General features: G+C 40.9%; 2 protein-coding genes across 13 annotated transcripts in view; one reads left to right on the top strand and one right to left on the bottom strand.

The window, feature by feature from the left end:
• Positions 1 to 23,439, bottom strand: part of LOC110597940 (solute carrier family 25 member 53) — a 67,379-nt gene that overhangs the window by 6,000 nt on the left and 37,940 nt on the right. For 2 of the 12 annotated variants that reach the window (XM_021725231.3, XM_021725232.3), the window contains exons 1-2: positions 6,129 to 6,278; positions 5,501 to 5,645 (exon numbers count right to left, since the gene is read on the bottom strand). The exons of 6 other annotated variants lie outside the window; for them this stretch is intronic. In XM_021725231.3, the coding sequence (XP_021580906.2) occupies positions 5,501 to 5,544 (44 nt within the window). In that variant the 5' untranslated portion in view covers positions 5,545 to 5,645; positions 6,129 to 6,278. Of the gene's footprint in view, positions 1 to 5,500; positions 5,646 to 6,128; positions 6,279 to 18,076; positions 21,314 to 23,439 lie in introns of those variants that run through there. 4 more of the 12 variants (XM_040283804.2, XM_040283797.2, XM_040283806.2 and 1 more) reach the window with 3 other exon arrangements.
• Zcchc18 (zinc finger CCHC-type containing 18) lies at positions 6,382 to 9,852 on the top strand. The gene is made up of 4 exons (XM_040283781.2): positions 6,382 to 6,597; positions 6,940 to 6,994; positions 7,161 to 7,284; positions 7,722 to 9,852. Exon 4 carries the CDS (start codon positions 7,827 to 7,829, stop codon positions 9,057 to 9,059), a length of 1,233 nt encoding a protein of 410 aa, XP_040139715.1. The 5' UTR covers positions 6,382 to 6,597; positions 6,940 to 6,994; positions 7,161 to 7,284; positions 7,722 to 7,826; the 3' UTR covers positions 9,060 to 9,852.

Genomic DNA, 23,439 nt, shown 5'->3' with positions numbered 1-23,439 from the left:
AGGCTGATTTAGCAGATATAAATTGGCTAGGATTGGGGCTGGGGCTGTATCTCAGTGGTTGAATGCTTGCCTGGCATGTGTGAGGTACTGGGTTTGATCCTCAGCACCACATTAAAAAAAATAAAATAAAAATATTTTGTCCACCTACAACTAAAAAAATTTTTAAATAAATAAATAAAATAAAATGGCTAGGATTTGGCAGACTGGTTTCTAAGCACCAGTTCTGTTATCAACTTTTTAATATGACCTTTAGAAATTCATGACACCTTGGTTATAAAATGAGGAGAAAGGGCAAAATGTTCTGTAGGTATCCCTATAACTACATAATTTATAGGGGGTAAATATGGGGAAATTCAGTCCAATAGTTGTAGAGGATTTATATTTTTCTAACCCTTCCTTCTGTCATTTATGCAAATGTTTTTGAGAGATTAAAGATAAACAATAATTTAGAAACACTTTACCTTAAATATCTAATTCATCATTTTATAAATATATTTCTATTTTATAGGGGAAAGGAAGCCCACATTTCTTCTGTGTATTTTTCTATTAAGATTCTTTGGGGACCTACTGATCTGAGACTGAATCATGTCTTCATTATTTGCTTAGCTGTGTAACCTTGGGCAAGACACTAGCTTCATTCAGTCTCATATTCTTCAGCTATAAAATGAGGGCCATAAGACTTACCACAAAGGTGGCTCCAAAAATCAAAAATATAAGAGATTGAGGGGCAAGGCTGGAGTTGTAGCTCAGCAATAGAGTGCTCGTCTTATATTCATGAGGTACTGTGTTCGATTCCCAGCACCACATATAAATAAGCAAATAAAATAAAAAAATCCATCAACAACAACAATAACAAAAAGAGATCAAGTGGCTGAGAATCCATGACTTGGTGGCTTCAACAAAAAATATGTTTAAAACTGATGCTTCCCAACCTTACCCTCTGTCTCCACAGAGCATTTGCTCCTACAGGACACTATCAAGCTAGCCATTACCAGAAGAAGCATGGTGGAACAAACTTCATGTTCATATGGGAGCCAGGAAAGGCCTTTCTTCCATGAATGCAGACATGCACCATAAGTGATCCAGGAGAGTCTGTCCCTTTAACATGAATTCCAAAGTAGAGAATGGGCCTGGAGTTGGGCATGAGCAGTTATCACCTGAACCCTATGATCTGCCTCCTATGTTTACAACACAGTCAGATGACCCCAGGGTAGTCCAGACTCCTCTCACCAGTATAGTGCAAATGGGTATCCAGTGTGACCATCCCCAGATCCAGCTCAACATTTGTCCATTCATTTGGGGCATCCTTAGCCAGTCCTTTGAACACCTTACAAACATGTACTGATCATCTTCTAAGCCATTAAATTACTGCATAGCTAGAGATGAATAGGACTGGGTGCCTGCTCTCAAGGCCTTGAAAATTCAGTGGGTGAGACAGCTCAACAATAAGCTCAACTTTACTGGAAGACAAAACGAGACACTAATCAAGGTCAAAGCAGAAAGACAAGAACAATGTGTTCCACTCAAGATAGGGGACACTCAAAGCTAGTGGGAACATAAATGAGTACAGCTACTATGGAAAATATGGAGGTTCCTCAGAAAACTAAAAATAACACTACCATATGATCCAGCTATCTACTCCTGGGTATATATCCAAAGCGAATGAAATCAGCATTCCAATGAAGTACTTCATGCCCATGTTTATTGCAGCACTCTTCACAGTAGCCAAGACAGGGAATTACCCTAGCTGCCCATCAACAGATAAAAGGATAAAGAAATGTAGTATATACACAATGAAATATTATTCAGCCATAAAGAACAATGAAATCCTGTCATTTTTAGCAAAATGGATGAAACTGGAGGATATTATATGAAATTAGCCAGATATAGAAAGACAAGTACTGCATATTCTCTCTCATATGTAGAAACTAAAAATGTCAATTTGAATTTAGAATACTAAAGGTTGGGGAGGTTGGGAAGGTGAGAGGAAGGTGGAAGAAGGGTGGGTAGATATGATCAGTTTATGCTGTATGTATATATGGAAACATCACACTGAATTTCATGAATATGTACAATTAATATGTGTTAACAAAATATTTCTCTGAGGAAAGGCATCTGATTTCAATCCTTATACAGTGAGTAGGCTTTTGCTAGGTAGAAGATTGAGGGCAAGTGTCTAGGCTGAGGAAGAGGCCTAAAGCACAGACTTAAAAGTATGAGTGGAGCCGGGCACGGTGGTGCACACCTGTAATCCCACCGGCTAGTGAGACTGAGGCAGGAGGATCATGAGTTCAAAGGCAGCTTCAGCAAAAGCAAAGCACTAAGCAACTCAGTGAGACCCTGTCTCTAAAATACAAAATAGGGCTGAGGATATGGCTCAGTGGGCGAGTGCCCATGAGTTCAATCCCTGGTACCAAAAAAAAAAAAAAAAAGTGTGAGTTATGCTTGTGGCTGCCAGTAGACAGTGAAAGGAGACAGAGCCATGGCTGACAGAGGAGCCAATATGGAATGACGGCCATATTTGTTTTCCCCACTGCAGCATGTTGCAGGGAATATACATGGACTTTGCAGTCAGGCAGCCCTGGAGTTTGAGTTTCACTCTGCCATTTCCTAAATTTATAACCTTAGTCAAGCCTCCTAACCTTCTCAAGTCCTAGTGACATTTTTTATGAACTAACTGTTAAGAAAGTTGCATGAGCCAGGCATGGTGGTCCATGCCTGTAATCCCATCATGGCTCAGGAGGCTGAGACAGGAGAATTTCAAGTTCAAAGCCAGCCTCAGCAATTTAGCAAGGCCCTAAGCAACTAAGTAAGACCCTGCCTCAGAATATAAAAAAGGCTATGGATGGGGATTGGCTCAGTGGCTAAGCACCTCTGTGTTCAATCCCTAGTACCAAAAAAAAAAAAAGTTTGCATGCGATGAATCATATAAAACTGGGGAGCCAGGTGCAGTGACACACACCTGTAATCCCAGTGGCCTGGGAGGCTGAAGCAGGAGGATTGCAAGTTCAAAGCCAGCCTCAGCTTCTCAGCAAGACCCTAAGCAACTCAGTGAGACTCTGTCTCTAGATAAAATTTTAAAATGGCTGAGGATGTGGTTCAGTGGTTAACGGCCCCTGGCTTCAATCCCCAGTACCAAACAACGCAACAACAACAACAAAAACATCTGAGGATATAAGTTGCTCCATAACTGATGTTAGTAGTTTCATTTTTTAAAAAAATGAGATAATATCAAAAAGGTATGATTACAACTAAATGATTCCAAAGGCTGCCATTGGTGGTATGCAGGGGTCATCTGCAAATGTTTTTTTTTTCCCCTCAATACTGGGGATCAACCCAGGGCCTTAGACATGCTAGGCAAGTGCTCTACCAGCTCTGCAGAATGCATTTTAAATTGCTTGTTTGGAAGACAGTAGAGTTTTCATGGGCTTTGGACCCTGCCAGCCCTGGGCTAGAGTCCAGTAGCTCTACTTTCAAGTTGTGTGGCCTAACACAAGTTACTTAACCTCCCTGAAACTCAGTTTCCGACTCTACAAAATGGGATCACAATACCTGTCTCAAAAAGGTTGCTGAGAAACTTAAATGAAATAACAGATGGAAAGTTCCTGGCAAGGAGGAGGCAGGCAGCCAAAAGTTGCTATTATTGTATCATCTGAGAGCTTTATCTCCTAACCTTCAAGCTTTTAAAAGGCTTATTTGTTGAAACTGGAAAATGTGGTCTCATTAGAACCATCATTTGGAACACACTCCCACATATGAGGCCAGAGATAAGGAATCTTTGTATCCAATTGGAGTGGACTTGCAAATTTGCAATGTTGCTCCCAAGGCTGCTCAAAGAGACCCTTACTTTGTTCTAATGGCCCAATCCTATACCTTTACACAATTCATTTGCCTTTAGTATTTTTGTCAGAATACTGAGATATATTCTTGGTCCTATCTGTTTCTACCTTCACCAGGTCCAATGGCATATACACAATTTAGAGATAAGGCCAATAAAAACATAGAATATGAGTCTGCTGAGAGGCCAGGGTCAAACATCATAGCACTGGGAGCAGAAGCAAGAGTCTAAAGGATACCCAATTGCTACTGCCAACCTCACCCCTGCCTGTGCAAGATGCACAATCCATCTTCTTTGTGCCTCTAGCACTTTTCACCTTCTACCACCACTAAAACACTGTTCCATCCCCAAGAGGAAGGCCACGATTCTGGAATGGAAGGTGCTTCCCCCCTCCAAATCTGGATTGGTTATTCCAAGAAATTCCAGATAACAAGGTTGTAAATAAGAGGGCAGAAAGAAACAGGTGAAGTACCTCAATAGGTTGAAGCTGAACCAAACAGGGTTGAACACCATCAAACTGCTCATTTATTTCCAAGCATCAGGAATCAAGAACAAGTCCCATCAAGGTCTCCTGGTCACAGGCTACATAAGGGAAGTAATACCTGCTCTCTAAGAACCAGACGTCAAAGAAAATGGAGCAGGTTTTCTACCCACTGGCTTCATGGCCCATTCACTCTGGACAGCCCTGCATGCCGTTTCCATGGAGCTGCTCCTTCTCTGGGGCCAGTGATGCCAAAGCCAGCAAAGGAGAAGTCTCCTGAAGAGCTCACAGAAGGGCAACCTAGCAACCTATCCTTGAGCCAGGAAATGAAAGAGCTATATCAGCGGCACAGAGCTGTGGTGTGGGGGTGAGGTCAAATAGTGTTTCATTTCTCACACTTCTTCCTCAAGCAGGAGTTGAAGGAGGAAGATGTCATGAAGAAAGACTGTTGCAGAGTGGTTCTTAACTGTTTGGGGGCCATAGATCCATTCAAACATTGACAAAGCTGTAGACTCATAAAAACACACAGAGTTCAAATTCTTTGCATACAATTTCAGGAAGGACCGTAGGAAGGAACCTTTGCCCGGGAGTAACATTTCATGACAGGTATGCTCTGGACAAATATACTGATGACAGGACCATTTACTTACAACCTACAGCATGGTGTGGCACTTAAAACAGTGGTCTACACCTCAGAATCAACTACAGCAATGGTTAAAAATACAGATCACACTGCTCACTTCTAGTCCTTGACAAAACCCCTAGACATGGCCCAGGAATCTGCATCTTGCAAAGCTCTCCAAGATGACTCTGAGGCAGCCAGCCTGGTTACCCACATTTTGGTTAATAGCATGAATTCTGTATTCAGAGACTCATTCAAAATTTTGACTTCACCTGATAATTTTAGGCAAGTTATTTCATCTCTCTGAGCCTTGTCTCCTTTGGGGGTCATAATGGGCTATAGAAATAATGTTATTTGTATAAACTGGCCAGCTTGTTGTGGGGTAAAATCTAGTGTAAAAAAAAAAGGAAAAGAAAAGTGCATCAGTTTCCTCTTCTGTACAATGGGTACCATAAAGATTGCCTTCCTCTTCTTTTGTTTTCCCCATTCCCACCTCACCCCATCCCTCAGCACCACCATCACACCAAGGTTGCTGTTGAAATGGTTTGAGACTACTTACATAAAATGCTCTCCAGGCAGCGCAGCAGGGCAAAAACCTGGCATCAACAGAACAACGGACTGGGGTGCAAAATCAGACACTGCTACTTATTTGCTGCAGGATACAGGGCAAGACGCTTAAGCTCCTTTTGGTTCAATTTCCTCATCTGTAAAACGGAGATAGCAGTCTTTGCTCGCTAATTCTATACAGCCCCAAATTGGTCCTCTCGTGCCCACTTAGGCTTTTCACAACTAACCCTTAATATGATGGTAGAAAGGAGTGTTTACAAAGAACTGCCTTTGAAGTCAGATATGACGACTTGAGTGTCAGCTTTTAGCTCTGCACTTCTAACCGTACTGCCTGGGTGTTTATGTCGCCCTCTCTGTTAAATGGGCACACTGCTACCGCCTTCTCAAGGAGACTGTGAAGAATAAATGAGATGTCCATATGAGCGCACTTGGACATGGAAAGCGGAAAAAGTAGATGCTTCCCACCCACCCCCTTCCCTCTATACAAAGGTGAGGAACTCTCATTGTTCACTTGCTTTCTGTCCCACCTCGTGTTTAAAGCATCCAGTCTCAAAGAGCAGAGGAGAGCCGAGGCGGAAGGGGATTGGAAGAAGGGAAGTGAGAGGAAGCAGCAAACTCACGAGTGAAATGTAAATGGGCCCGGTCCGTGGGTCCGAGCTGCACTTGACGCCGCGCTGGCTCCCGCGCCTGTCTGCCGCAGCCCCCGCCAGCCCGCTCCCCCCTCTTGCTAGCTTGAGCATCAGGGCCCTTGGCTGCGCGGGGAGGCGGCCCCCGCGCCCCGCTGATTGGCCACGCCGCCCCTCGTCACACTCTTTTGTCTCAATGGGCAGAGGCTAAAAGCAGCCGCCGCTGCTGGGCAGGCGGGCCGAGCCGGAGGGCGGGGGCAGCCGCGGCTGCCTTGGAAACCGCGCTGCCTAGACTCAGCCGCCCCTCTCTGGGCAGCCTTGCTGAGCTGCAGGGTCTGGCAGCCCGCGTTCGTTAGCAGCCGAGAAGGCGCCATCCTTTTCCCCTTCAGGGCCACAGAGACTGGAAGGTGAAACCGAACTGTAGGCGACGCCAGAGCATCCGTTGCCCACCTGCGGAGCCAAGGTAAAAGGGGGGGGGGATGCGGAATTCGCATGACGCAGAGAGTAGAGAGTGAAGGCCCACCGGTTCTGAGCCGGGCGGCTAGCGGCTTGGGAGAATCAGTATCTGCAAAGCAGGGGAAGGCGGACTCCCGTGACCTGGCTGCACTGAGGAAGGAGGTGGGGTTCACCTGGATGCGACTGGGTAGGATTTGCCAGGGCTGGGGAGGGGGTATTTTTAGGGAGGTGGCAAGGGGCATGAAAGAGGATTCTCAAGCTATCTTTGAATCCCCTTTGCATCTCATCTCTTCCTGAAATGAAATACGAAGGTGTGGGGATATCTAACTCCTATTCCCTTTCTCCATAGCAGTCCATTAAAGCCAATTTTGAACTTGAATTCTGTACATCTGATTGCAGAACTGGTAGGCTTATGGTTTCCCGGGGGGGGGGCGGATATAATGGGGGTGGGGGTATTCAAAAGACGGGAGAAGGGAATTTTCTGCCTGGTGATAGTGGAGGTGGGGGCGGGTAGCAGCATGACGGGTGAGGCAGCTTCTGACGTCTTTGACCCTTCCAATCCCTTCGCAGTGGCGCAGTCTCCAAGCTCAGAGCACCCGGATCTGCGACCCCCTGTGGACAAAGATCGGCCATACTGGGGAGACAAGCTCTCTCATTGAAGACACCTGTTGCAGAGGCCGGACATGAAATAAAGGCAAGCACTAATTTCCCAGCACGCGTAAGAATCCAAAACCGGGTAGACTTTGAGAAAGGGGTGTGATTGAGATCTAAGACCATCAGATCAATGGATATTTTACTTATTATCATAAATCTGTGAGACTTACACCGTTGCACTCTATTTTTGAGAGCTCAACATTGGCTTCAAAGGTTTTTACCTACAATTCTAAAAACAGTTCCTGCCCCTCCTGAAGGAAAGGTGGGAAGGGATATAGATATGACTGAAAAAAAAAAGTCTAGCACAGGGACACCTTGTTATTTTGAATGATTTTAACTACCAGTCACCTGAAGGATATTTTTTATGGCAATGGGCAGATAAAACCTACTGCAGGGTATTCAAGAGCTTAAAGAATGCTACAGCAGACTGGTTCCCTGCAGCTTTATTGACTTTTTTTTTTTCTCTCCCTCTTACAGTCCCTACAAGGCACGGTCCAGGAAACTTGCTCTGGGTATTCCTGCAAATTAGGCTTTTTGAAAAGCCTGAGCATCTTGCACTAAGATACCCTATCGCCTTGAGTCATGGCTAACATCATTACACATGTGGGTAACAGCCGGCGGCAGAATGCGCCTTTACCTCCTTGGGCCCATTCCATGTTGAGGTCTCTGGGGCAGAGTCTCGGTCCTTTAATGGTCAGCATGGCAGAAAGAAACATGAAGTTGTTCTCGGGGAGGGTGGTGCCAGCCCAGGGGGAAGAAACCTTTGAAAACTGGCTGACCCAAGTCAATGGGGTCCTGCCAGATTGGAATATGTCAGAAGAACAAAAGCTCAACCGCCTGATGAAAACCCTTAGGGGCCCTGCCCGGGAGGTCATGCGTTTGCTCCAGGCGGCCAACCCCAACTTGAATGTGTCCGATTTTTTGCGAGCAATGAAACTGGTGTTTGGGGAGTCTCAGAGCAATGTGACCGCCCATGGTAATTTTTTTAACACCCTGCAGGCGGAAGGGGAGAAAGCCTCCCTTTATGTGATCCGTCTGGAGGTGCAGCTCCAGAATGCTATTCAGGCAGGCATCCTAGCTGAGAAAGATGCAAACCAGACTCGACTGCGCCAGCTCCTGGCAGGGGCTGAGCTGAATAGAGACCTGCGCTTTAGGCTTAAGGGTCTTCTCAGGATGTATGCAAATGAGCAGGAGCATCTTCCCAATTTCCTGGAGTTAATCAGGATGATAAGGGAGGAAGAAGATTGGGATGACGCTTTTATTAAACGGAAGCGGCCCAAAAGATCTGAGCCAGTAATGGAGAGGGCAGCTAGCCCTGTGGCATTTCAGGGCCCTCAGCCAATAGAGATCAGTAATGCAGACTACAATGGCAACGTGATAGAGATAGATGACACCCTTGATGACTCAGATGAGGATGTGATCCTGGTGGAGTCTGGGGACCCTCCACTGTCATCCTCAGGCACCCCTCCCAGAGGCAGGGCCAGATCTCAGGACCAGGTTGTGGTCATTGATCCCCCCAGTAATTATGGGCCTGAATCTCCTTCTACCAGTGGCCATTCTGGAAATAAGAATGATGGTCCTGGGGATATTCGTAGAATCAGGAAGCGCAAGTACATAATTCGATGCTCCTATTGTGGTAAAGAGGGCCATTCAAAAGAAACCTGTGTCAATGAAAGCAACAAGGCCCAGGTTTTTGAGAATCTGATCATCACTCTGCAGGAGCTAACACATACAGAGGAGAGGGCAAGGGAGGTCTTTCGAGAACACAAGGATCCTTCTGAGCCACAGTATGGTGCTAGACCCAGCCCTAAATGAACCCTTAACTGTATTCAGAGTCCGATGCTTGGGAAACTGCAGGTGGGGTGGGGGTGGGGTGCTTCTACCTGCATGAATTAATCCACAATGAAGTTTTCCTTTGGGAATAAAATGAGATCGTGAATACCAGTGCAGTGGAGAAGGATGCCCTGACCTCTGTCCTTGCTCCCTCTTCAGCCTGCTTAAAGGCCTATTCTTTCTTTGTGTGTCTTTCTTTGAAGATTTTATTCTGTTTATGAAGAGTATCTTAAACCTTTCAAAAATAAAGAAAAATACAAGAACAAAAGTATAAATTACCTGGAAATCTCACCCCTGTTATAACCATTGTCAGCCCTTTGATGAATGTCTTTCTGGATATTTGCCTGTACCTGTGTGCCCAAATAGATATATGTATAGATGAAAGTGATCAAATATAAGTGCTGTTCTATACTGTGTATTTTTTCACCAAAAATATATCTTGTGGACTTCTATGTAATCGAATATATATATAAGCATCTCATTTAATATCTGTATGATGTTACTTTTAGTAGGATAAAGGAAAAATAAAACGATTATAGAAGCTATATGTGGGATATCATACAATGAGGTGGGGCTTTTTATCAATCTCATTTACAGATAACAAGGGAAAGTGAAATTGACTAAATATCTCTCCAAGAGCATCTTATCCCAACGGACCTTTCTCCTCAGTCATACAGCCAACATCTGCACCTACTAGTTAATAATGTCCCAATGTCCTCTAATGTATCCTGAGATCTAAATATGTGGGTGAAGAATAAAAAACAGGTGTTCCCAAGGCTCCATTCCTGTTAATATTTGGAAAGAACACATGCCCCTCCCCTGTATCTTGACCTGAGATTGGAGAGTGATGAAAGATGACATCTGACCTCTGTCCCTGAGGATCCATGTTCCTTGTAGGTACATCAGTCCCTATTCTGAGCAAGACCAGACTGATGGGGGGATGGTTTCATTTAAACAGGGTGCTGAGGGAAATGAATGTTGAAGTGAGGACCTGAGGCGGTTTATCCAGAAGGCAATTGGTCTCAATAGGGCTGAGAAGAAGGATGGACAGCAGCGGGAGCTGGCCTGCTGTGGAGAGGAAGCACACAATTATCTGGGTAGGGAAGAGGAGGGGGAGGGCATGATGACCAGGCAGCAGCATTCACCTCCAGATTGACAGGAACAGGAAGGAGGATAGGATCCTGGGCTGTGAGCCGGGAGGGGGAGAGGGTAGGTGCTGGGACTCTAAATAAGTCAGCAGGCTGTGGCTCACTCAGTAGGGACAAAGCAGGTACAGGCTGAGGCCCCAGGGAGGAGATGCCAGGTGCTACTAGAAACCCATGCAGCCTTCCATGAGCTGCCACACCCAGAACTTGCCTTGCACTGCTTCTCCTTCCAGAAGCAGCCCCATCAGCTCTGTTTCTCCCTGGCCTCTTGTCCTGTTCCACCTCTACCCCCACAATCTCACCTTACAGCTGCCCCCTCCCCTGGAGCCTCTCTCATCGCTTGGTGGAGGGGTGGAGACTCAGCCTCCTGTGCTCTGCCCATCACCCCTCTCCTGCTCCCAGCATTCCATGTTGGCCTTAAACCTCAGCCTCCTTGACCCTCAAGGCCAGAAGGAGACTGGCAGGGCCTTTCTGCCTCTGACCCCTTAGCTGAGGCCTGACCAGAGGTGATGGCTTAAGAGGCCCAATCCATGAATTCCTCTGGGGCACCTCTGGGCCTCTGGAAGCCACCTCCTTCTCTGTAGAGCCAAAGGGGACCCCTCCCCCACATGCAGGCAGGAGGCAGCTTCACTCAGGTCCCCAAAGCCACAGGGGGCCCCAATACTCTTATAGTTTTATAGCCCTTTATTTTTCCCTCCAGCCCCTCCCATATCTACCCACCCATAGTTCATTTATCCCAAATCATTAGAATCATTTCATTACCTGCTTTTCCTGCTCAACAATTCTTAATTTTACTTTAGAAATGCCATTGAAGATTTACCCAGATTTACCATTTATGTTGCCACAATTTCTTTCAGAAGCCATGTTGAAAAAAAAATGCTATCCCTACTATGGCACTTGTTTTCTCTGGAGTTTTAACTTTGAGGTTCCATATAGACTTGTTGCTTTGAAAACCTGCTCTGGAATTTATCCCCTTTTATTCCCTCCCCATTTTCTTCTATTGTGTAAACCTGAAACTCTGAATTTTTACTTTACTAAAAAATGATGCAAAACTGATACTTTCCTTTTCAATTTGTGTGACATTGACTTTTCCTTAATGTGAGAAACACATACCTTCTTTTTAAAAAATATTTCTTAGTTATTGATGGGCTTTTATTTATTATATGTGGTGCTGAGAATTGAACTCAGTGCCTCACACATGCTAGGTAAGCGCTCTTCCACTGAGCTACAACTCCAGCCCTGAAACATATACCTTCTTTAAGGAGGATATGGAAGACCTAGGTTGAATAATGGGGTTAAGTGAAAGAAGACTTTTAGAGGATTTTGTGTTTGATACTCTTCATTTAAAATTATCAGATTTTCCCCTCCCTTCTCCCTTCATTCACATTAGTCATTAAAATGTGAAGCTGAAAATTGCTCTTTCTTCTGGTCAGGAGAAACCAGCCTTTGAGTGACCTCATTTTGCATTATCTCCCTTCTTGATACTATTTTCCCTTGTTTCCATGACACTACTCTCATGGCTTCCCTCTCCCAGATCCCTTTGGTGCCTAGTTCCTTTGTTGAATCTTCTTTATCTCCCTGACCCTAACACAAGGGCAACAAAAATTAAAATCATAACAACTGTGATGTATTGGAAGTTTTTTTTTTTTTAAGAGAGAGAGAGAGAGAGAGTTTTAATATTTATTTTTAGTTCTCGGCGGACACAACATCCTTGTCTGTATGTGGTGCTGAGGATCGAACCCGGGTCGCACGCATGCCAGGCAAGCACGCTACCGCCTGAGCCACATCCCCAGCCCCTGTATTGGAAGTTTATTATGTGCCAGGTACTCCAGGCTAAGCCCTTTAAATGTATTAAGACAGGAATTAGTATTATTTTTCATTTATGATATGGTTTAAATCTTAAGTGTCCCCCAAAGTCTGGTATACTAAACGTTTGGTCTCTAGCCTGTGGAACTATGGGGAGGTGGTAGAATCCTTAGGATGTGGGGCCTAGTGGTAAAGTTAGGTCATTGAGAGCATGCTCATTAAGGGCATATTGGGATACCAGCCCTTTCCTCCCTCTCCCTCTCCCTCTCCCTCTCCCTCTCTCTCTCTCTCTCTCTCTCACTGGTTTCTGGCCAGGATGGGTGAATAAACTTTCCTTCACCATAATGTACTGTCTCACCACATACCCAAAAGCAATGGGGCCAAGTTGCCACGGACCGAAACCTCTGAAACTGTGAACCAAAATAAACCTTTCCTTTTGTTTTCTTCAGGCATTTTGAAATAGAAATGAAAAGGTGACACAATTTCTAATTAACTATTGATTTGATTGCTATTAATTGACACATATTTCAGATAAGGAAAACAGATGGAAAGTTAATAAACTTACTTAGGGTCATGTAGGTATTTAGTGACGGAACCAGGGATGAGACACAGGACTGACTGACCCCAAAGCCTGTGTTTTGCTACTTGGGTTAGTTTTCATTGCATAGCACCATGAGTTATTACATGCATATGATGCACGAGAAAATCAAAGATCTGCAGACATAATAAACCAAATGTCATAGCAACAAGTGCCACAAACAAGGATGGAGTTTTTAAGGAAAACTTTCTTGACAGAAGCTTTTTCTACTTTCTCTTTCTCACCTTATTGCAACTATCCATCTTGTTACCTGGCAACCATCCTCTGCCCACTTCTGAGTTGCATTAGTACACTCAGAGTACCAAGTTTCAGGTTTATGCTTTTAGTGCAAATGGTTGTGAATTTAACATATGCAAGAGGAGACAACAGCAGAAGTCAGTGGGGGAGTGATGAGTTGTTCATGTAGTGGTGGGGAGAACTTCATTACCCAATTGGAAAAATAAAAAGGACAATTTATTTTTCCCATGACACTAAATATGAACTCCAGATAAAATCCAGAAATAATGTAGACTTTATATCATTGTGTACTAGTTCTTCTTTAATATTACAATGAAGTAATAAGTTCTAGTGTTTTGCAACATATTATTTGACTACAATTCACAATATCCTATTATATATAGTTAATGAAGAACTAGAAGGGAGGAGTTCAAAGACTCCAAACACAAAATTAACATTAATTAGCCCAATTGGTCAATGTACATTATATACATGTAATTAAATGTCACACTGTACCTTAAAAATATGTACATTATGTGTTAATTAAAATTGTAAAAAAAAATGTTCCAGGAGATGGGAATGCTAATAATCCTGTGCAGTTAAAATAATAAATTCTGAAGATAAAATTTTGCTTGTTATAAAAGGAATGAAAAGAATCAAATTCTCAAAAGCAACCCTTTTTAAAACTTCAACAAAATATATTTTTATTAAATCTCTGGATTAGACAGCACTTTCTGTGATTAAAAGAAATGATAAAGAGTACAAGGGGGGCCAGGGTCACAGCTCAGTGGTAGAATACTTGCCTAGCATACATGAGGCACTGGGCTCAATTCTCAGCACCACATATAAATAAATAAAAGGTCCATAGACAACTAAAAAAATATTTTTAAAAGATTTAAAAGAGTACAAAGGGACGGCTGGGATTGTAGCTCAGTGGTAGAGTGCTCGCCTAGCACATATGAGGCACTGGGTGTGATCCTCAGCACCACATAAAAATAAACTTAAAAATAAAGGTATTTTTAAAAAGAAATGACTTTAATAATAGTCTCTTAATAAAAGAGTACAAGGGGAAAGACTGATAATTTGGAAGATAGCATTACCAGAAATGATATATAAACCGCAAACTGAGAAATGTTGGCAACAAATATGAAAAAGCGGGTGGGGTTAGCAACAAATAAGAAAAAAAATAACAACATCAAACTTGTGCTTAGATAGATAACATTTATTAAGGTCTCATAAAGTCCCAGGCATATTCTGAGAGCTCTACACGGTTTTATACTTCATTTCATTCTCACAATAAACCCTGAGATTGATCCTAGTATCTCCATGTCCTAAAACAGCCGGGTGGGGGGGTATAAAATATAAATAACATTAAAAGGGGAGTGAAGTGCATAAAATGCAAATATAGAGCTTAAAAGTTACATGCAAACCATCACAAAGATCAAGAAATAGAATGTTTTCAGAAATCCCTGTGGGCTCCTGTCCAATCACAGTCTCTTTCCTCTCTTCTAAAGGAAACCATACTTTTGACAACTCTGGCTGTTAATTGCTTGTTTTTCTTTATAGCTTTAAATATGGATTCCCAAACACTATCATTTGTTTTGAACTTGCTATAAATAGGATGACAATTATTATATGTTTCTGTATCTGGTTTATTTACCTTCATTTTTTTTTAAAAAAAGAACATTTTGTTACTTTTTTCCCTTCAAAAGGAGTTAAACTTTTTTTTTAAATTCTTTTTAGTTATATATGACAGAAGTGTCTATTTTGACATTTTTATACAAACATGGAGTATAGCTTATTCTAATTAGGATCCCAATCTTATGAATATACACAATGTTGAGATTTACTATGGCATATTCATATGTGTACATAGGAAATTTATGATTCATTCTACTGTCTTTCCTTTTCCTATTCCCCCTCCCTTTCCTTCATTCTCCTTTGCCTAATCCACTGAACTTCTCTTCTTCCCCTCCGCCTCCCCTTGTTGTGTGTTAGCATTCTCATATCAGAGAAACCATTTAACCTTTGATTTGGGGGGGGATTGGCTTATTTCACTTAGCATGATAGTCTCCAGATCCATCCATTTGCTGGCAAATGTCATAAAATCATTCTTCTTTATGGCTAATATTCCATTGTGCATATAAACCATTTTCTTTGTCTACTCATCTGTTGTAGAGCTCCTAGGCTGGTTCCATGGGTTACCTATTGTGAACTGTGCTGTTATAAACATTAATATTGCTGCATCACTGTAGTATGCTGATTTTAATCCTTTGGATATATACCAAGGAGTGGGATAACTGAGTCAAATGGTGGTTCCATTCCTAGTTTTGTAAGGAATCTCCATACTGCTTTCCAGAGTGGTTACACCAATTTGCAGACCCACCAGCAAATTTTTCCACACATCTTTTTCCATACATTCTCACCAACATTTATTGTTACTGGCATTCTTATAATTGGGAACTGACTTACTCAAGAAGGCTTCCAAAACAAGAAGTAAAAAAAAAAAAAAAAAAAAAAAAAAAAAAACCACGATAAATGGGATGGTATTACGTCAAAAGAAAAGATTCTTCACAGCAAAAGAAACAATCAAGGTTTTGGTATTGTGATGCCTCCTGCTTGCTTTTCTCGCTAAGGATTGCTTTGGCTATTCTGGGCCTCTTATTTTTCCAAATAATTGTTCTTCTGATGGGTGTGAGATGGAATCTCCATGTAGTTTTAATTTGCATTTCTCTAATGTTGAAGATTTTTCATATATTTGTTGAATACAATTCAACTTGTTGAATACAATATAATTCAACAAAAACATTCTTATTTCTTCTTTTGAGAAGTGTTTAGTTCCTTTGCCCATTTATTGATTGGGTTATTTGCTTTTATGGAATTAAGCTTTTTCAGTTTTTTTTTAATATCCTGGATATTAATGCCCTATCTGGGATGCAGCTGGCAAAGATTTTCTCCCATTCTGTAGGCTCTCTCTTCACACTCTTGATTGTTTCCTTTGCTGTGAAGAATCTTTTCTTTTGATGTAATACCATCCCATTTATTATTTTTTTTTAAATTTTACTTCTTGCTTTGAGAGTCTTCTTGAGGAAGTCAGTTCCCAAGCCAACATGTTGGAGTGTTGGGCCTACATTTTCTTCTAGTAGGTGCAGGGTTCTCATCTGACATCTAGGTCTTTGATCTACTTTGAGTTGACTTTTGTGCAGGGCTGAGAGATAAGAATTAAATTTCATTCTCCTATATATGAATTTCCATTTTCCCAAGCACTATTTGTTTTTCTCCAGTGTATGTTTTTGGCACCTTTGTCTAGTATGATATCACTGTATTGATGTGGGTTTGTCTCTGTGTCTTCTATTCTATTCCAGCAGTTCTTTATGCCTGTTTTGGTGCCAATACCATGCTGTTTTTGTTACTATAACTCTGTAGTATAATTTAAAGTTTGGCATTGTGATGCTTCTTGCCTCGATTTTCTCATTAAGGATTGTTTTGGCTATTCTGGGCCTCTTATTTTTCCAACTTTTTTTTTCACAACTGTTTTTTCTGTATCTATGAAGAATGTCATTGGAATTTTAATAGGATTTGCATTAAATCTGTATAGCACTTTTGGTAGCATGGCTATCTTGACAATATTAATTCTACCATTTTGCCCCTGTGCAAGGATTACACACAAATTCATGAAGCATTCCATATTTAAAAAGAAAATTCTTCCATTTCTTGGATATGCAGAATTAATACTATCAAAATGGACTTCTACTCATGTTTTTGAAATTCAATTTTTGTATATAGTATTGGTTTACTATTTTCTGTGTTGCATTACATTCAATGAACTTTTCCATTGTACTGTTGATGAACATTTTAGTTGTTCCTAGTTTGGGACAATTATGAAAAATGTTCCTAGGAACATGTTTTTATGTCTCTTGGTACACATGTACATATATAAAGTTTATATCTAGGATTTACTGGGTTATAGAGTATATAGATTTAACTTCAGAAGATTCTACCAAGCTATACAGCAAAGTCGTACCAATTCCCACCTCTACACATCAGTGTTTCAGTTTCTGTTGGTCCACATCATCACAAACACTTGGCAATGTCAACAAAGCTTTATAACTTTTCCTTAAGGTTTTACATATCTTTTATTTAGTTAAAGGTACTTGATTTTTTATACCACTGTAAATGTTTTTTTAATTTTATTTTTAAGTGCTTTTGATTATATACAGAAATATGATTGATCTTTCAATATTGATGTCATGGATTTTTCTAAGCTCTCCTAATAATTCTAAATTATTTTTAAATTTCTTAGGGTTTTCTCATGACAAAAGCAAATCATCTGCAAATGATAAGTTTTATTTCTTCTTTTATGAACCATTTAAAATTCTTCTTCTTCTTTTGCCTTATTATACTGGCTAAGACCAAGAAGTGGAAGTGGTAAGAGGGGATAGCTTTATCTTCTTCCTGAGCTCAAGGGAACTACTTTCAACAATTCACATTAAGAATGACATTTGCTGCAGGTTCCTGGTAGATACCATTTGTCAGACTGAAGATGTTTCCTTTCTTTTTTGGGGGGGGGGAATGGGGAGTACCAAGGTTTGAATTCAGGGGCACTCGGCCACTGAGCCACATCCCCAATCCTAGTTTGTATTTTATTTAGAGGCAGGGTCTCACCGGGTTGCTTAGCATCTTGCTTTTGCTGAGGCCGGCTTTGTACTCACCACCCTCTTGCTTCAGCCTCCTGAGACGCTGGGATTACAAGCAAGCACAAAAGTGCCTGGCCCTTCCATTCTTATTGTAAACTTACTGTTATCTATTAAGAGAATCATATTTTTCCTTTTATCTGTTAATATGTTAAATTATATTGCTTGGTTTTCTAATAATAAACCAATCAGGCATTGCTGGATAAACCCCGTTTGACCTGATTTTTTACAATTATTATAGATTGCTGGATTCAACCTGCTAATATTGTTTAGAATTTTTATAAGAAAATCATCCTGAACATTTCCTTTCTTATATTGTCCTTGTCTGATTTGGGTATCAAGTATTTGCTAGCTTCATAAAACTAACTAAAGAGTACAATTTCTTTTTTTTTTCCTCCTTTGGCTTTCTCCATTGAAAAATGAGGAAACTGATGTCTGAGGTATACAAATTTTTCATAAATGTATTATATCCAATTATTTGCTTAGTACCATGTGTCAGTCTGTTTTCTGTTGCTATAACAAAATAACTGAGACCAGATAATTTATCAAAAAAATAGAAGTTTATTTGGATCATGGTTCTGGAAGCTGGGAAATCCAAGTGCATGATACCAGCATCTGATTGGTATCTAGTTAGGGCCTTCATGCTGCATCAAAACGTGTCCGAGGACATTACATAAGACAAAGTAAGTGTGCTAGCTTCGGTTTCTCTTCCTCTTCTTATAAACTTACTAATGCCATCATGGCAGTCCCACCAACATGACCTCTTTGAATACTAATTACCTCCTGTGTTGGAAAAAACAAATTGCATTTTTCCTCTGTTCTCACTCAACAGCAATCAATACAGAAGATTTTGGTGACCTCAAAATGAGCGGGGGCTTCTCCCCAACAGCAAGCAAGCAATTCTGCAATGAATACCAGCTGTGTGTTCTTTAATTTAATTCAGTTCTGACACTATCTACCTGGAGATAGTGTAAGATCCCACAGGACTGCCCACACACTTTAGATTCTAGTCACAAGTCTCAGGTTGTTTTTATCTGTGCTTCTGAACAATTGAGCATTAAGTGTGGTTCCCATGACTCCGTCCTCTAGTTTAATTATTTTGCTTGAGCAGCTCACAGAACTCAGGCAAAGATGTTTACCAGTTTTTTTGTAAAAAAAAAAAAAATATTACAAAGCATACAACTGGGGAGAAGCATGGGGCAATGTATGAGGGGAGGGCTATAGTATTTCCATATCCTTTCCAAGGATACCAGCCTCCATACCAGAAAACTCCATGTGTTCAGCTATGTGGAATCTTTCTAAGCTCTATTCTTTGGGGTTTTTATAGATACTTCATTGCACAGGAATGACCAAAACATCAATAACTGTGTAGGAATGTGTTTGAACAAATCTAATGCTAGCAGATTGAGTGGGGGAAACATAATAAGACTTGTCTGCTTCAGAATTGTTGTTGGCCATTCCTGGGCAGCATTCCTTCCTCTAGAGTATGGAGGACTCCTCCACAATGAAGAAGTTTTTATGATCTACTATTGGACAAGGGTAGATCAAATAATTTCTTTATGGCCATTTCAAAGACAGAAAGGTGGAGGAAAATTAGAGTACTTATAACACACCTTCAGAAAGAGAAATTCTAGTTTTCTAGGTCTGCTTTGAGGAGGGAGTTTATGAACCAGGAATTGTGGATGAAAATGAAAAAATTATATATCATAATATCACAGCTCCCAAAGACTCCACCTCCAAATACTATTGACATAGGAATTTGAAGGTTAAATTTACAACACATTGGGGCTGGGGATGTGGCTCAAGCAGCAGCGCGCTCGCCTGGCATGTGTGCGGCCGGGGTTCGATCCTCAGCACCACATACCAACAAACATGTTGTGTCCGCCGAAAACTAAAAAATAAATATTAAAAATTCTCTCTCTCTCTTTAAAAAAAAATTAAAAAATAAATAAATAAACAAATTTACAACACACAAAATTTGGAGGGATACATTTAAACCACAGCACCATGACTTAAGCCCCTAGTGTTCGTCATTGCCTTGTTTCAATTGATTTACTATTATGAATCCACTTAGGATATCCTTATTCATATACAGGTGTGCACATATGACCAATTATTTCCTGAGGGTACATTCCTACAAGTGGAGTTGCTGGATCAAGGACTATATTCCATACAAACCTGAGTGGAAGGGGAGATGGCTCTCATTCAGCAGGACCTACTTTGCTAGCACTGGCTCATGTTCAAGGGCCTTCCTCATTTCTTACATTGCCTATAATACTTTGACTCTGAACTACTGAAGATCTTAATATTTAAAGGTTGATTCAGCTCTAAGAAATTCCTGACATTACTTAAGTTTTCAAATGATTTAGAAGGGCTTTTCAAAATGATTTTAATGGAAAATTTTTAAACACACAGAAAAAAATTTTTAAACACATAGAAAACAGTATAATGATTCCCCCATGTACCCATCAATCAGCTTCAGTAATTATTCACATTTTGAATAACTTGTTTCATCTATAAACCTCTGCACTTCAATGGAATATTTAAAGTCATTATGAAACATCCTATCAAATCATAGGACTTATCTATAGTGTATCCATAGTTATAGCTCTTCCTTTTTTTTTTTTTGTACCAGGGATTGAACTCAGGGATACTCAACGACTGAACCACATCCCCAGCCCTATTTTGTATTTTATTTAGAAATAGGGACTCACTGAGTTGCTAAGTGCCTCACCATTGCTGAGGCTAGCTTTGAACTTGTGATCCTCCTGTCTGAACCTCCCAAGCCACTAGGATTACAGGCATGCACTACCACACCCGGCTCTATAGCTCTTCATTTTATCCCACGTTTTTTAATTGGCACTTTTAAGTGGCATAGAGCACTCATTCCAATTTTTTTTTAGTTTTTATTTTTTTTAGTACTGGGGATTTAACATGGGCACTTAACCACTGAGCTACATCCCATTCCCCCCCCCTTTTTTATTTTGAGAGATGATCTCACTAAGTTGCTGAAGCCAGCTTTGAACTTGTGATCCTCCTGCCTCAGCCTCCCAAGCTACTGGGATTACAGGAGTGCACCTGGCTCAAATAATTTTAATTTGTACATTTGTCTCTATTCTAGGCCAGTTTGTTCAGAGGGGTATTAGTTTTCTGTGTGAATTTACTTTTGGTTTAACTAATTTTTCTATTGCTTCTTTGATTTCTACATCATTCATTTCTACTCTTCATTATATCATCCCTTCTACCTACCTAATCAATTACATTCCACATTCATTGTATTTCAGTCTTTTTTCATATAATATGAAGTATATGTACTTTGGCTTTAAATTTGTCTTTGAGTACTGCTTGGGTTGGCTATATTCAACAAGCCTGGATCAAAGATGAAATTTTTGGGCTGGGGATATAGCTCAGTTGGAAGAGTGCTTTCCTCCCATGCACAAGGTCCTGAATTCAATCCCCAGCACCACATACACACACAAAAAAAGATGGAATTTTCATTGTCATTCAGTTCTTCATGTTTTATTTTCAATTCTTAAGGTAATTAATACCATTTCTCAAATTTACATGTCCAACCCTGACCTCTTCTATGAAATCCATACTTGTATAACCCTTTGTTTACTTTACATCTTCAGTTGGAATTAAAATAGTAGGCAACTCAAACCCAAAAGAGTAAAAAAAAAAAAAAAAAAGAATTCTGGAAAACCTGCTCCTCCTTCAATTTCCTCTCTTTTGTGGAATGGCTTCATTGTTCATCAGTTGTTCAATCAAATCTTGATGCTGGGGATCAAACTCAGAATACTAACTATATGCTCTACTGCTGAGCTATACCCCCACCCTCAACTGAAACTTTTTTTAAAATATTTATTTTTTAGTTATAGGTGGATACAAGATCTTCATTTTATTTTCATGTGGTGCTGAGGATCGAACCTAGTGCCTCACGCATGGTAGGTGAGCGCTTTACCACTGAGCCACAGCCCAGCCCTCAATTGAATCTTAAGTTGGGTATTATTTCTAAACTCCCCTGAATCTCCCATGTCAGAAAGTCCCTTTGTTCTACCGGTACATTATTTCTTGCATCAATTCTCCATTTTCCATAGCCCTATTCCACCATACTGGTACCAGCTACAATAACTTCTTGCACAGACTAGAAATAAATGGCATAGCAGGATCCAACCTCTTACATCCCTAACTTGAGGTATTACTAATCCTCCTGTGATTAGCACTTTCCTACTGGCTTGAGAGAACAGCAATAATAAAACAACTCCCACCCCCTCCCTGTTGATATATGTCAATTCCCTCATTCTTCAGTGTCCAGGGAATGATGCTGGAGAGACAGTTACCATGGTGACCTAAAAATTTTCAGGTATAATTTGTGAAGTGTAAAAATATGGGAGGTTCTAACTGCAGTAAAACAAATGAACTGGGGAAAGCTTGCCCCCAAACCAGAAATGAGCTCTCTAGACCTGGTACTCTATTGAGAACAGGAGCAATCAGCAATCAGAGCAATGCTTTTTCTCTCAGCAGATGCAAATACTTCTCCAGCTGAAGACCAACGACAGAATTTCATCTTCTGCAAACCTGCACATCCAGAGTCCAAACCACTCTGTGTTTACTCTGGCTGAATATGACATCTTCAGGTACCCAACTACTAAAAGACTAATCCAACTCTCTTTATAATGAAACTCCATAATCCCCTTTTTGTTTGGAGACCTTATATCCTATTTTGCTGGGATACAACCCTCAATGACTTATTGATGAAAAAGAAGATAACTAGAAATTTAGTTTCAACAAACAGGACATTTTGCTATACTGTACCAATTAAGCTATATTCCCCAGGACAGGTTTTGGGAGCCTGGCACTGGCTCAAAACTTCACATTAATATGTTGACTCCAATCTGAATATTGCACTTGGTATAATGGTTGCCAGTCAGGTTGTCTGTGGAAGGACTGGATGATTGAACAAAGAGAGGAGGAACATGACTTAAGCATTCCTCAGCCTCCGGATCCTGCCTCTACTAGTTGTGTGAACTTGGGCAAGGTAGTTAACCTCTGTGTTTCAACTTCCTCATCAGTAAAAAGGAAATAATAACAGGAAGCACCTCATAGGTTTGAGGTGAGGATTAAATGAAGGAACATATGCAAAGTCTTTAAAAGGGTACCTAGTGCATTACAAGTGCCATGCTGTGGAATGTCATCATAACTGTACCAAACACTTCTCTCCAAATATTTTGAACATCCATGTAATAGATTACCTAAACCCACCCTCCCAGCCTCTTCACACAGAATTCATTAAAGTCACTAGCTTTAGACTACTCTCCCCAACATCATTGGGGGTGGGGAATCCCTTTATGAGCTAACCAAGTAATTCCTTTCACAGAAGGAACTGTCTTCAGTCACGAAGACACCCGTGGAATGCTTGCTTATTTGGGGAGGGGATTAAGGCTCCATGAACCAAGGTGAGATGACCCAGGTCTAAGGGAAAGAGTAACTCAAATCTCCTGCACAAGCATAACTCAGAAACTTTGGCGGATGGGAAGCTGGAGAGCCAAGGAGACGAAGAAGCACAAAGGCCAGGCAGGCAGTTGAATGGAAGAGAAATTTAAGGGAAATTATTCCACTATATTTGTGTGTGCACAGTTTGCTAACTAGTTAATTTTTTCAACTGATTGGCCTTTGAAAAATAATTTATTTTGATATTGTTTAGTACAACACAAACTCAGTTAAAAAGAAATAGCTTTCAAGCACAAAAGGGGAAAAAGCAAATGTGAAAGTCCCTCAACTCCTGGCAGTCCAGTTTGGTGTGTATGCCTCTAAATCTACTTTTATACACAGACAGTTTAATTCTTTTTCTGTAGAAGTTGGGTCATAGCTGTCACAAGGTTTGGAGATTTTCTTTCCTATTG

Source organism: Ictidomys tridecemlineatus, chromosome X (genome assembly GCF_052094955.1).
Source record: "Ictidomys tridecemlineatus isolate mIctTri1 chromosome X, mIctTri1.hap1, whole genome shotgun sequence".
NCBI lineage: Eukaryota > Metazoa > Chordata > Mammalia > Rodentia > Sciuridae > Ictidomys > Ictidomys tridecemlineatus.
Note: the sequence above shows the minus strand (reverse complement) of the source record. Positions and strands in the feature narration are given on the sequence as shown.